Source organism: Peromyscus leucopus, chromosome 5, assembly GCF_004664715.2.
Source record: "Peromyscus leucopus breed LL Stock chromosome 5, UCI_PerLeu_2.1, whole genome shotgun sequence".
NCBI lineage: Eukaryota > Metazoa > Chordata > Mammalia > Rodentia > Cricetidae > Peromyscus > Peromyscus leucopus.
The window spans coordinates 87,289,519-87,304,753 of record NC_051067.1 but is presented as its reverse complement, the minus strand read 5'-3'; the positions used below and the strand labels follow the sequence as shown (position 1 = coordinate 87,304,753).

At 46.5% G+C, this 15,235-nt stretch overlaps 1 protein-coding gene across 1 annotated transcript; it reads left to right on the top strand.

The window, feature by feature from the left end:
• Window positions 1-4,449: 4,449 nt before the first annotated feature.
• Window positions 4,450-13,763, top strand: Ucp1 (uncoupling protein 1). The gene is given in 7 exon segments (XM_028881762.2): window positions 4,450-4,728; window positions 4,731-4,804; window positions 6,142-6,340; window positions 9,080-9,280; window positions 9,385-9,486; window positions 10,337-10,517; window positions 13,189-13,763. Coding segments are annotated over 7 exon segments (921 nt in total). The 5' UTR covers window positions 4,450-4,679; the 3' UTR covers window positions 13,304-13,763.
• Window positions 13,764-15,235: the final 1,472 nt, after the last annotated feature.

Here is a 15,235-nt window from a genome sequence, read left to right as displayed (position 1 = left end):
CGGCATCAATTTCTAATGGGAGTATCTCCCACTAGAAAATGTGCACCACTTCAGCCAATCCCAGAGATGTATGTCTGGACCCCAAAATGAGGGTGGCACTCACATTGGTTTCTCTTTTAATTATTAAGCTGCAACGACCCTCTCCTGTCCGGATAGTTACTTCAGGGTATAAATCCATAAGTTACATCACTGCTTCCCAAGACATAAACATCTTCATAGCTCAAGGCACACTGCAAATCACTCTCAAAAGAATTGTGTCAATTTATAATGCCACCGCTAACAGAATACTGATATTTTAACAATCCAAGTTTCAAGTACATGAATAATTTATTTAATTGTATCTCTAACGCTAAATTAAAAATGCATGCTCTATGAATTCCAAAGTTGGTGGAGGAAGTTGTTCTTGTGGGAAGTTTTGCGTTTCCATATCGGTGGAATTAAATGCAGCTTCCTGCACGGCTACTGTCAGAATCACTTCTTTAAAATTGTCACGTGAGCATCTATCTGTATTAGTATGCCTGACATCTCCTCCTGGAGACAGATAAGAAGTTCCTATGGGAGGGTAGAGAACCCTGTTCAAGTGCAAAGCGTTGTGATGCTTCTGTGTTTTGAATGAACACATTTGTTTGTTCAGTGATTCTGGAGTAAGCATACTGTGAGCAGGAGCCTTTGTAAATGGTTTTCTGCATTTTAAGAGAATGTGGTCACAGCCGGGCGGTGGTGGCGAGCGCCTTTAATCCCAGCACTCGGGAGGCAGAGGCAGGTGGATCTCTGTGAATTCGAGGCCAGCCTGGTCTACAAAGCGAGTTCCAGGAAAGGCGCAAAACTTCAAAGAGAAACCCTGTCTCGAAAAACCGAGAGAGAGAGAGAGAGAGAGAGAGGAGAGAGAGAGAGAACGTGGTCACTTGGTAAGGGAACCTTGCTGCCACTCCTTCGCGACGTCACGGAGGGTCAGTCACCCTTGGTCACACTGAACTAGTCTTCACCTCTGCACTCCTTCTGCCAGAAGAACAGAAATCTGACTCTCTGGGGACACCGGCCTCTCCCCACTGCTCTCTCCAGTATGAAGCAAACTTTGTCCCCCTTCCCAGAGGCTCTGGGGCAGTAAGTCAGCCCTCTCCTCGGAATCTGGAACCTCCCCATCTTCAATTGACATCCCAGGGTCTCCTCGTGTGAGCGTTTCATTCTGCTTGCCCTTTGCCCTTCAAGGCCTGCACTGTCCCTGGCACATCACAGGTACTCAGCTACCATCGCCCTGAGCTGACAGTCGCTCACCTGACTACTTCCCACTCGGTGTGAACGTCCAGGGAGACGATGCTTTCTTTCTGGACTGCTTCCCTGGTCCTCACTTCCTGCTTGTCCTGAACTCTTCTGGCTTTTCAAACTTCTAACACAACTGTGTCTCTTCTTCCTCTCCCACATTCTTCCACTCTGTTCTCTAGTTCATCCAATTCCACCTTTAACACATGCACATATGGACAATATGGATAACATATGCAGATATGGACAGTATGGATAACACAGCACATGTGGGCAGTATGGATAACACAACACAGCACATATGGACAGTATGTATAACACAGCACATATGGACAGTATGGATAACACAGCACATATGGTCAGTATGGATAACACAGCACACATGGGCAGTATGGATAACAGCACATATGGACAGTATGGATAACACAGCACATGTGGGCAGTGTGGATAACACAGCACATATGGACAGTATGGATAACACATGCAGATATGGACAGTATGGATAACACACCACATGTGGGCAGTATGGATAACACAGCACATATGGACAGTATGGATAACACACACATATGGACAGTATGGATAACACAGCACACACATATGGAAAAAATAAAAAACAATGGCAGTATGGATAACACAGCACATATGGACAGTATGGATAACACATGCAGATATGGACAGTATGGATAGCACAGCACATATGGACAGTATGGATAACACACACATATGGACAGTATGGATAACACACCAGATATGGGCAGTATGGATAACACAGCACACATGGACAGTATGGATAACACACCACATGTGGGCAGTATGAAAACAAAATCAGCACTTATGCATCCCGCTTCTTACACACGGAGTTTTGTGAACTGCTTTTTTAGCTCAGTGCAGAGACTCAACATACACCCCCTGCATCTGGTGGACCTCGTGAAGATGGGATTTGGGGGGGGAGTGACAGCAAGGAGCGCTTTCCCCAAGTGTGAAACAAGAGCAGCAGTGCTCTAGCTATCCAATGCACCTCGACGATCACTTCGTAACATCTCATTTTGTGTTGTTTTGTTTTGTCTGAGACAGAGTTTCTGTGTAGCCCAAGCTGTGTTTAAACTCAAGATCCTCCTGCCTCCACTTCCAAAGGACTAGGATTGCAGGTGTGTAGCGTACCCAGCCACATCTGTTATGTTGGAGTCTGTAATTCAGGACAAGTTGGGTGGTTATTCTTACTGCAGAGATGGCTTGATGTAAGGAACTGAATATCTGAAGGTCCAAGGTGGCTGCACTTGAGTGGTTGGGGCCTTGGTGAGGGACAACGGAAGTCCCCACGTGAGGCCTCTTGAGCATGACATCCACGGGGACATTTGATTTTTTATATGGATACCTGGGGCTCCAAGTTTCCTAGACCATAACTCTGGGTTTCCTTATAATTTGTTCCTTGTCACCCCTCTCAACCCCAGGGTACCCATCCCCATGTGAGACGCTTCTCATCCCTTCATCTCCGCACTGACGACCTCCAGGTACCTCTCAGCTTTGATTCTCTGCAAGTAGCACGAAGTTTCCTATGGGAGCTTTTTATGAAAACAGACACCATTTTCTCCAAATCATTCTAAGATGGAAAGCCGCCATCTTACGAAGGTTATAAAGTCACCTGCCAACTGCCTTGTGACAGTCAGGTGGCCTCATCACCAAGACTGCTGCCACCTTCTTCAATGTAGAGTCATATCTGAATGGTGTTTGACCCCACTGTGACCCTTCCTTAAGCTGTACTATCTGACTAGATGTGCCACTCATCCGAGCACCTTACGATCTGTCGAGCCCTGGACAAGCGAACACACAGATCCTCAGTCTGCTCTCTATTATGCTTCTTCATCCACGCCTTCTCAGCTTCTTGCCCCCTGTCCGTCGCCCCCCCCCCCCCCCCCCGTCATTCAATTCCCCAGTCACCAGGCCAACAAAGGCCTTCTGCTTCCCCTGGTTTTTCGTCTTCACACACGCCCCTGACTTGCCTCTGTAGCTCATCACTGCTTTTCTGGGTAAATCCCAGAAGTCTGTGGTGTTGTGACAGCTCCTTAGTTCATACACACTTTTTCCTTTAAGTGTAGTGTCCAGGGGCATTCTGTCTTACACCCCCGGCCCCACTGCTGGAGACGAGTCTGAGTCTATTCACTCTCTGGGAACCATGCTGCGTAGCATGGATGCTGCATAGCATGGATGCTGCGGGAGAATGCAGATAGCACCCCGTGGCTCTTTGGTGTCTCTGCGTGGTCCTGGAAGCTCCAGCCTGCCCTCTTTCTCACATTTCCTTAAACAGTGTTTTAGAAGTTTTTCAAATAAGTGCATGCTTAAATCAAACCTTTGCTCACAGACAGAAGTAAGGAAACTCCTTTCACGGCCACGAGCCCACATTACAGTGTCTGAACTGTTACTAGAGGTGGCAGGATCTCACATCTGCAACTATATTTGACACAATCACCAGCCAAAGCTGGAGGACTTTCTCAGGGTCACGAAGCTGGTCAGATGGCGGAGTTGCATCTGCAGCCAGGCCAGATGGCCCGGTCCCTCCAGTACTCCCGCTATCCAAAGGAGCAGGGGCTGTCATTTCCCAGACTGCTGAGATCCACTATAGGCTTCCTAGCATGGCTGTGAGCTCCTTTGACGTCTGCCTGCTAAAGGCGACCACACAAAAACACGTTCTTGTAAACGTTTAGAATCTTACTAGATTTTGCTTGGATCTCCCACACACACACCAGTCTGAAGTTGGCATTTGGAAAGCAATGTGGAGAAAGGAGACTCCGAACTGAAGGAGAAGAAAGGGAAGCCAGGTGCCTGGGACGGCCCAGGACTGCGCTCTAAGCTTTAGCCTCGGGACTTTGCAGGGGCAGGAGAGTCATCAGATCGCTCTTGATCAAGGAAGCCAGCCCTGGTCGAAGCTACACAGCTGAAGAATGGCAGAGGTACGACGACGCGTGCGGGACGAGGGATGAGGCTCCTCTGTGTGTCCTCAGGGCATCGCTAGGAATTGGTGCCAAACCAGAGGTGCGGGCCAGGGCTGACGCGCGCGACTTGGAGGCTTCCGCACCCCCAGGGCCCGCCCCTGTCGCTTCTCCTAGCCGATCTAGGGAGACCTGGCCCTGCTCAGCCGCTTGCTCTAGCCCCTCCTCCAGCGATCGGGCTATATAGATCACCGCCCCCAGGCCGGGAGGCAGAGGTGCCCGGGAACCTGGGCTTAGCCGGTCCTCCTGGCTCACGTTGAGCTCCGCAGCAGCGCGGGCTCTGCAGTGGCACCACCCGGGCCCCGGGTGCCCGTCCCAGAAGTCAGAAGTGCCGGGTTCGGTGCCCGCACCAGGCAGCAGTGCCACTGTTACCTTCAGGGCTGAGTCTTTTTGGTCGTGCCCTCGCACCTCTCCGCCCTCCTAGGCAAGATGGTGAGCCCGACAACTTCCGAAGTGCCTCCTACCATGGGGGTCAAGATCTCTCAGCCGGCTTGGCCGCCTGTCTGGCAGATATCATCACCTTCCCGCTGGATACAGCCAAAGTCCGGCTTCAGGTAGAGTCCAGGGAAGTTGGCGCGGGTTCTCCGGGCAGAGGGACTACTGTGGGCATCACTGTGATGTCCGCTGTGGTTTAACCACTCCTTCTCAGTGTGGCTCTACCTTGGGACTGGGTGCTGTAGGAGAGGAAATGGGACCCCTTTCCCGGAAGGTGAAAAGCTGCAGGTGATGGGGTGACAGTGACCTCTGCCAAACTCTTCACACGGCTGTGGTGTCCCAAGCAGGTAGGGTCCTTAGAGTATACCCTCAGAGTTTACAAGCTTGGCACTTATACCTTTCTTAGATTCTTCAGGGCACTGTCCCATCCTGCGCTTAGGGGCTGTGGAGAGTTCCTGGGTACCTTGTCAGGTGTTCAGAGCCTGCACTGTAGTCAATACCACCTCTGAGATAGATGATAAAGAGGTAGATGGATGATAGGTAGATAGATAGATAGATAGATAGATAGGTGATTGACAGGCAGATAGACAGATAGATAGACAGATGATAGATAGATAGATAGATAGATAGATAGATAGATATAGATAGGCAGACAGATAGACAGATGACAGATAGGTAAGTATATAGATAAATAGATGATAGATAGGTAGATAGATAGATAGATAGATAGATGATAGATAGGTAAGTAGATAGATAGATAGATGATAGAAAAAGGATAGATAGATAGGCAGACAGATAGACAGATAGGTAAGTAGATAGATAGATAGATAGATAGATAGATAGATATAGATAGGCAGACAGATAGACAGATGACAGATAGGTAAGTATATAGATAAATAGATGATAGATAGGTAGATAGATAGATAGATAGATAGATAGATAGATGATAGATAGGTAAGTAGATAGATAGATAGATGATAGAAAAAGGATAGATAGATAGGCAGACAGATAGACAGATAGACAGATAGATAGATAGATAGATAGATAGATAGATAATAGATAGGTAGGTAGATAGATAGATAGATGATAGATAGGTAAATAGATAGACGATAGATAACACATAGATGATAGATAGGTAAATAGATAGATAGATGATAGGTAGGTAGATAGATAGATAGATAGATAGATAGATAACACATAGATGATAGGTAGATAGATAGATAGACAGATAGATAGATAATAGATGATAGGGAGGGCAGTATAGAGAGAGATAGAAATATGGAGTTGTATGCAGGAAAGTTTGCTGAGAAAGACAATTTATAAAAAGTGCCTATTGGACAAGCCTTGCCTAGGGCATCTCCACAGTCTTCATGTGCCGGTCTTTAGTCCTCGCCGGGCATGACCCCTTCCTTAACGGACAGCCACTTCCCTCTGACCTGCACCTTTCTCTTTCCAGATCCAAGGTGAAGGCCAGAACTCTAGTACCATTAGGTATAAAGGTGTCCTGGGGACCATCACCACCCTGGCAAAAACAGAAGGGTTGCCGAAACTGTACAGCGGTCTGCCTGCTGGCATTCAGAGGCAAATCAGCTTTGCCTCACTCAGGATTGGCCTCTACGATACTGTCCAAGAGTACTTCTCTTCAGGGAGAGAAAGTAAGGATGGCTGGGGGTCGGGGAGGGGGGAGGCTATGCCCAGACTGTGCTCTATTCAAAAACTGAAAAACAAGAGATAACATGTTTGTCCGTTTGTCCAGCATTGGCTAGGCTCTGGGTTCCATCCCAGCAGCCCCAGCTCACCCAAAATAACACAATGTGTGGTGGAATTCATAGTAAATTGGCAAAAAAGTCAGTATTTGCACTGTCTCTCTGCCTCTAGAAAGAAAAAGAGATACGCAAATCAATTCTTCACATGCAGGTTTACACTTGTAAAAATCAACCGGCCAGTGAGGGGAGCTTTGTGTCTCTTCTATGTAGGTAGGCTATGAAACAATGTTCAGTGCAGACTTCCCCAAACAGCAGTCCCAGAAGCCTAGAGAGCTTGTGAGAAGTCTAAGAGAGGTCACCATGCTCCCTGAGTCTGCACGAGTGTCTCAGTAAAACTCACCCACACAGAACTTCCAACGTCCAGGTCTGGACATTTCTAGATCAACATAGCATTGTCATATTGGTAGAGATAGAAAGAGGAGACACACTCAGAGTGGCCCATTCGGCTGGTGTTCTGCAAATGTTTTAATCAATCACTGGGTATATCAGGCCCTAAACTAACCAGATATGTTCTGGGAGTGTTCTGCATTATGCTTCTTCAGTTGTCTAGTAAGCTTTGTTGAACTGTCATGGATGGGAAATTGGCCAGTGATAGTTGCCACTCTAGACAGGAAGTCCCAGTTCAGCTGACTACCCAACTATGGCATATGCTGTGTGGTAAGTCACTGCAGAGCGGGCACAGTGAAGAGGCATGATCGTGAAGACTCTGGAAGAGTCATGAGAGAGAAGCAGGAGACTTCAGGGGCCGGCTGGAAAGTAGTGAGAAAAGTCCTTTCCAGCCAAGTGAAGACTGCACAAAATCTCAGGAAGGAGTTGAGCGAATGTGCAGGGGAGGGACGGAAGGTATACTGGTGAGAAGGGGCAGGTGAGGCCAGAGAAGCAGGAACCAGTCACAAAGGGCCTTGGCGTTCACTCTACAGTTTGTATTCTACACATACAGTGATGAAGTCATCGAAAACATGCTAAGCAGGACATCAGCTGTGGTGGCACACATCTGGAATCTCAGAACTTGGGAGGCAGACCTGGCAATCAAGAGTTCAAGGCCAGCCTGAGTTACCTAGAAAGATTCTGTCTCAAAAAATAAGAAATGAAGATCTAGGGATAGAGTTCAGTGGTAGAACAATTGGCCTTGGGTTCAATTTCCATCACCACAAAAAACAAGTTAAGCAAGTATCATAAGCACATTTATAATTCAGATTACTTTGGCAGCAGTAGAGAATATGTATATAAAAATTCTAAGTCAGAAATGATTGTGGTATGCCCTACGGCATACAGGGAAAACCGGGGTACGGATCAGAATGCTTCACAAATATAATTGATTGCATTTGGTGAAAAACTAGAAGTAAGGCTCAATAGAAAAGTAGGAATGCAAGATAGCTATCAGGTTTCTGAACGAAGACACCAATTCTTGTGGGAGATAGGGAGACTGTCTTAGGGAGGAGATGAAGTCCGCGTTGGAAGCACTCTCAGATGAAATCCAGCCCCAGTGAAGGCAATTGCGATCAGATAATAATACCTATTTAAAAATGGTCTGTGACATGCTCAGCTCCTGGCTGAGAACAATGAGGAAAAAGTACAACCATATCACAGCTAAAAGGGCAGCTGCCGCGAGAGCGTTATCAACATGAACTCACACACCCTTTGAGCGTGCTGTTAGCATTATCCCTGTCTTACAGATTGGGGGTAGAAGCAGAAAGACTACTTAATAAGTGGGTGTTCCTGGACTCGGACTGCATAGTTCACTGTAGGAGTGAACGTTGGGTTTCAGGATTCATTGAAGTTTTATTAAATGACGTCTGTCTTCAGCAACAGACTTTTTTCCCCAAAAATTTAAGACAAACGCTTCTTTGTCTTATTTTTTAATCCCTTTGAACATTAGTTGATGTCTTATATTAAGGCAGATGCCCCCTGGGTTTTCCCTAGGACCACTAAGTACAATGGTCAACATTGTCATTGATGGGGAAACGTAGCATCTCTGTTCAGGTGTCTCCAGTTGGGAAATGCTGAATGACAGCTAAGCACAGCGAGGAGCAAGGCTTAATTCCGGAAAGGACCAAGCTTCGGTTTAGACAGGCATCGTTTCCCCTGGAAGTCTTCATTTGGTGGGGCCCCAGGCTGCTGAGGTTTTCTAGGCCTGCTGTCTGCTGTGAGGCAGTACAGCTTCCAAATGTGAGCAGCAGCTGACCGAGTACTAGGGAGGAAGGGAAGAGCCAGGGTGAATACACTGGAGCTCAGAGACGCTCAGGCAGTAATGCGCTTGTCTGGTAAGCACCGGGACCCGAGTTCAATCCCTGGAACTCTCACCACTGCCCCAAATCCAGATGAGATGGCACACACCTGTGACCCCAGCACTCAGGAGGTGAAGGCGGGGCACTAGCGGCATGGTGGCCAGCTAGGCTAGTCTGCTAGGCAAGTTGTCCATTAGTAAGAGTTCCTGTTTTAAAAAACCAAAACAATGGCTTCCTGAAGAAGTATGGGCAGAGGTTTTCCTCTGGCACAGGCACACACACACACACACACACACACTCACTCACAAAGACTGGCCACAACATTTAAAAGATATGTGAATGCGTGGGGGGGGGGTCTTGATTTTCTTTTCTTAATCCATCTTTTATTCTTTCTGGATAGCGCCTCCCACTCTGATAAACAGGATCTCGGCTGGCTTGATGACTGGAGGCGTGGCAGTATTCATCGGGCAACCTACAGAGGTCGTGAAAGTCAGACTCCAAGCACAGAGCCACCTACACGGGATCAAACCCCGCTACACTGGGACCTACAATGCTTACAGAATTATAGCTACAACAGAAAGCTTCTCAACACTCTGGAAAGGTAGCTAAGTATCAGGTGGACTTTCATAATAATTAAGGCACATATACCCAATGAGCACCTTATCATAAACTTCACTTATTAAATATTGTCTTGTTTTTCTCCAGGGACAACCCCTAATCTGATCAGGAATATCATCATCAATTGTACAGAGCTGGTAACATATGACCTCATGAAGGGGGCCCTTGTGAACAACCAAATATTGGCAGGTACTTCCCGTACACAATGAACATGTCTGCACCTTCCAATCTCAGTTTGGAGATTCGAAAGCCACAGTGTATTGAATTCCTTAATTCTAGTTGGCTTCTCTTTTTAGAGTTAAGTGTGTGTGTGTGTGTGTGTGTGTGTGAGAGAGAGAGAGAGAGAGAGAGAGAGAGAGAGAGAGAGAGAGAGAGAGAGAGAGAGAGAGAGAGAGAGAGACTCAATGTCTGGAAGACCAGGCTGGTCACCAACTTGAAATCCTCCTGCCTCTGCATCTCAAGTGCTGGGTTAAAAGTGTGTCCCACCACACCTGGCAAATGTAATCTAATCTTTTAGGAAGCAAAAATACCTAAAGTTTAAAACTAGTGTTGGAAACAGTAAAAGTGCAAAGAAATGTTGTGGTGATATTCTCCACTAACACTAGGAAGGAACTTCCCCTGGGATTCTTCTCTGTGGACGGCAGAATCAGCAGGCAGTCAAGAGCAGCTTACATTCAGAGTGAATCACTGATTTCATCTAAATCATATCCTGTTTCTATAGACAAGACATTCTCCTTGGATGACTTGAATTTAGCTGGACAGTATTAGATGCTCATGTGTCAGGCATGGCACCAGGTCCAAAGCACAAAAAAAAAACAGTGTCACCCTAAAATAACCCACCTGGAAGTGGGTATGCAGTTACTGTGCCATTTACCACCAGCCACATTTTCCTAGCACAAGTATATGTTTGCTTTTTATGTGCTAATCTATTTATAAGATACCATATTAACTTCCCGTTACTAACAGGATTCCAAGTGTCTCACAGGTGACTGCCAGGCGACTCCGTCTGGTGTTGACGCGTCTCCCTGGTCCCTTTCAGATGACGTTCCCTGCCACTTACTGTCAGCTCTTGTCGCTGGGTTTTGCACCACACTCCTGGCCTCTCCGGCGGATGTGGTAAAAACAAGATTCATCAACTCTCTGCCGGGACAGTACCCAAGTGTGCCCAGCTGTGCAATGACCATGTTCACCAACGAAGGACCAACAGCTTTCTTCAAAGGGTAGGCTGACCTTCTGTGTCTGTGGAGCTGTGTTTCAGGTACCTGTGGGCATGGGGACACTGTCTCAGCAAAGCAATTGGCGTTTAGCCTACCCGGCCTGGTCCATGCAATGGCCTCCATCTCTATCTTTGCCTTGTCACGGACGTCTTCAACCCACCAATCCCGACATACCAGAAAATAAAAGCTAATTAATTTTTTGTAGTGGTGCTTGAAGAGAATCAAACCCAGAACCTTGCACATCCCAGGCAAGCAATCTATCACTGAGCTATGCCCCCAGCCTACTTTTTAAAATTTCTTTTAAAGCAAAAAACACAGAAAGTGTTGCTTGACTATTAAGACATAGATCACATTTTCCAACAAAGTGATTTATATCATATTTATTATATTATATCATATCATCATATCATTATCATATGATATGATATGATATTATATTATATTATTATATTAGAAGCCACTTTCCTAATAAAATATAGGCATAAAATAATAAAGTATGGCATAGTTTTTAAATATATTCAACAAGTACTACAATAATATAAAATAGTAATATTTTGTAATCTTTTGAATTGTAAAGCCATGCCCTGAGATTTATAAAATAAAATATGTATGTATCATACGTGTTATATAAAGTCCTAAGTCCATCTGTTTTTATGATACATTAATACAAATAATCTAAATTATAAAATTAACTTAAAATGGATATATCACTAATAAATTATTAACCACTTAATAATTTAATGTTTTGCAAATTTATTTTTTAAATGTTGTTTTCCAAAATTTTTAAACTTTTTAAAAATGAGATAGTCTTGACAAATGGCACTAAATCAAGCAAGCTGAGCTGGGTGTAGTGGCTCATGCTTGTAATCCCAGAACATGGAAGGCTAAGGTGTGAGGACTGCCATGAGTTCAAGACCAGCCTGGAGTACAGAGTGAGTTTCAGGCCGGCCAGGGCCACATAGCAAGACCCTGTCTCTAAAATGAAAATAAAGGCTGAGGAGATGGCCCCGTCTGTGACACACTCACCACATGAACATGGGGATGGGAGTTCAGTTCTAGAACCCGTGTCAAAAGCAGAGCATGGCCACACACCTGTAATCCCAGTGCTACAGAGGCAGAAACAGGAGGTTCCCTTGTCTTGAAAAAAGGGTGGGGGTAGACGGCCATGCTGAGGAACCCCAAGGTGAACCTTTGACAGGGGAAGTGGTGAGCTAGTGCTTGAGGAGTGAAGAGTCCGAGAAAACGAAAGGCCATGGAGTCTGACACTGGTGTTTACTACACATTGTACGTGCACTTAATGGCACAGAGGTATACACTGAAAAATGGTTGAAATGTCAAATTTTATGTTACTTATATCTTTTCACAAGAAAAAAAACCATGCATCTGGGAGTGAAGCGAACTCTATTAAGAGGCCTGGAAGAGGAAACACTCACTGTGGAGGCTGAGTGTGTTGGCATGTGCATGTGGTCCAGCACTGGGGAGGCAGGAGAGGAGTGTTGGTCGTTAGAAGTCTGAAGCTAGCCTGGGCTGCACAGGCTACCCTGGGCTATACAGCAAGACCCACTCTCAAAACTAAAACAAAACAAATAATAAAAACAAAGCTCATTGGGAGGAAACTGCAGGAAAGGCTTCTTTTAAAAATAATTAATTTTTAAAAAGTCTATTTGGGGCGGAGAGAGCTCAGTAATTAAGGTGACAGGCTGTTCTTCCAGAAGACCTGGGTTGGATTCCCAGCACCCATATGGTGACTTACAACCATCTACAACTCCAGTTCCAGAGGATCAGATGCCCCTCTGGTCTCCCCGAGCACCAGGCATGCACATGGTACACAGACACACATGCAGGCTAAAACACTGGCACACAAATTTGTTTTTAAAATATCTAATCAAAGCAGATTTAATTGTCAACACATTTGCCTTCTGGAGTAATTCATTGATATAAAAGCCGTTCTGTGTAGGTTAGTAAAATTCCCTAAGCCTGGAACTGACCGAGTCACATTCAGGCTCTAAGAATCTCTCAAGAGCTGTGGAGGGGTAGACATCGTGAGGCTCCCCACCTGGACCACTCGGGGCTCCCCACCTGGACCACTCGGGGCTCCCCACCTGGACCACTCGGGGCTCCCCACCTGGACCACTCAGGGCTCCCCACCTGGACCACTCGGGGCTCCCCACCTGGACCACTCGGGGCTCCCCACCTGGACCACTCAGGGCTCCCCACCTGGACCACTCGGGGCTCCCCACCTGGACCACTCAGGGCTCCCCACCTGGACCACTCAGGGCTCCCCACATGGATGTGGTCAGCATGCTGGCTGGATGCTTTGTCTCTTCCCTCTGCTTCTTCCCTTACTGCTTTCCTACTTCCTGTCTAGGAAGTAAAGTGAAACGAAAATGTCCTCTCCCCACAAAGGGAGGGGAGTGTTGCTGGACACTGCCTTCTAGGAGATTTGCTCCAGCTCTGTGGGAGGGGGGCAGGTAGGCCTGGTCCACGTGTGACCTTGCTGTGAAGGGTAGATATAGAAGATGCCTAGAGGCAACCTGGTTGTCGAAGGAGGGAAGATGAGTGAGTGCTGAGTCCTGTTACCTTATTTTACCTTATCCCTTGCGTTGGATGACTCAGGGCGCCCAGGCTTTATGACTTTCCAACAGCTAAAGGACTGTGTCGTGTGCTTTCTCAGGTTTGTGCCCTCTTTCCTGCGACTCGCATCCTGGAATGTCATCATGTTCGTGTGCTTTGAACAACTGAAGAAAGAACTGATGAAGTCAAGGCAGACAGTGGACTGCTCCACATAACCAGCTTGGAGAAGATGATGGAGTTCAGCAGTGGGTCCCTGTACCTGGAGACCGTGAATAAAAGCGACCAACCAAACCAACCCAACACCTCTGGTCACTCATTTACCTTAAAAGATTATTTCTTGTGGAGATTTTTGAAACTCCTTCTGATTTTTTTAAAGGGAAAACTAACACACACAATTTTTATTCTCGCTGTCTTAAGGAGGGAAAAGCACACCATCCAGTACACATGCTGATAAAATACTGCCCACGTAAGGTACTGTGTTTAACTGGTCTTTTGCGGGTGGGATTGTATGGTTGGGTATAAATAATTTAAATTACATCTCAGACCGGTGGAAAGGAAAACTTTACATCCATAAACACTTAAAAAATGAAGTTATCAAAGAAAACATTGCTGTTTCATTATTTTTGTTAACCACAGTTCACAGCTAATATAATCAATAAAGTATTGCTAATTCCATTCAAAATTTGTCATTTAAAGTCTATAACTGGATTTAAGAGTTTAGGCTCGGTTAGAATACAGAATTGTCCCCATAGCAAGGGAAGTTCTTCGGAATCAAGACACAAACTAACTTGGTTTGTACAGCTGTCTGGAGTCCACACTTCGTGGCATCAGTAACAACTTATAACTGGAGACATGATATCATTTGGTCACTAATTTTACTGTTGGTGAGTCGTGATTGTGTCTTCCGCACAGCGCCAAGATGGTGAGCAGCGGTGGAGTGAGCTTTTTAGTTTATCTTCATTTCACTCTTACAAACTGAGGGGAAGAGCAGAAAGCGGACGCCAGATTAAAGTTGAAAGGAAGGACCAGGAAGCCCTCAGCAATCAGGTGTTCTGCTGCTGTTTTAGGGTTCCAGTGAATTTGCTCTGGCGGATTCGCTCCTGGGCCTCATGTTGGTTGTGACGGTCTGTTTTGTGTTGTCCTGGGGTCTTTTTGCTCCGCCCAGGGAAAAATCATAGGTAAACAGGAGAGATTCTTCAAATGCTGGTCGTTGGTGCCCTCTGTGTCCACCAGTGATGGCAACAGCTGATAGCAGAGGCGCAGGCAGCCGTGGGTGCTCCTTGTGTAGGAAGCTTCCTTCTTTGTGTTTCCATTCTTCTGTAGGCCTAGGACGTCGGGCTTCTGCAGCCCTGGGCTGGTGACTGGTGCTGTAGCTCTTAGGTCACCAAGACAGCAGAGCTCCTCAGCCCTTGACAGCAGATGGTACTGCAACTCCCGTGGGTCTAGGAAGATGAGGTTCTAACGTAACATTGGCCAGTGTCACAGCCAAGGGCCAGGCTCCTGCCATTAGCGTGGTCTGCCAGCTACTGAGCTGGACTGGAGGAAGACAAGACCACTTGAGAGAAACCTCTGACTGAACATACTGTGGCAAGGCCAGAGAAGGCAGGTCAGGTGTTGCTCCCCAGCTGACTCCCTCAGTTATCCCAAGCAGCCTGACCCAATAGCCAGGGAAGGGATATTTGCAGCACACACACACAAATGAAGGAGTGTGGCTGCACTCATCCCAGCCTCACTCACCTCTTGGTGCCCATCACAGCAGCTCCTTTGCTAGATCCCTTGGGGACGTGCTCCTTCTCTGGCCTGTGTGCTCATGGCTGGGAAGTTGTCTAGAATTCACCAAGGCTTGTGACAGGCAAAAGTCTGTGCCTCCGGGAACTGTTGCAATCAGTGCCTTTCTTTGGGTAGTTTTGACAAGGCCTTCGTGGCGTTTGCAAAGCATCTGATATTGTCAGAAGGGTAATCCAGCTGTGTCTGACTGACAGTCCTCTCACTCAAAACAGCTGGGGAAGCAAGGGAGTCCAAAAGGTGCTTACCGGCCAGTTAGCATCGTTGCTTACTTACAGGAAAATCAACACCAGATGGCATGCTCAGGGCAAAGATTTAAAGACCTTAATATTGACACTAATAGTGATTTTAACATTTCACAT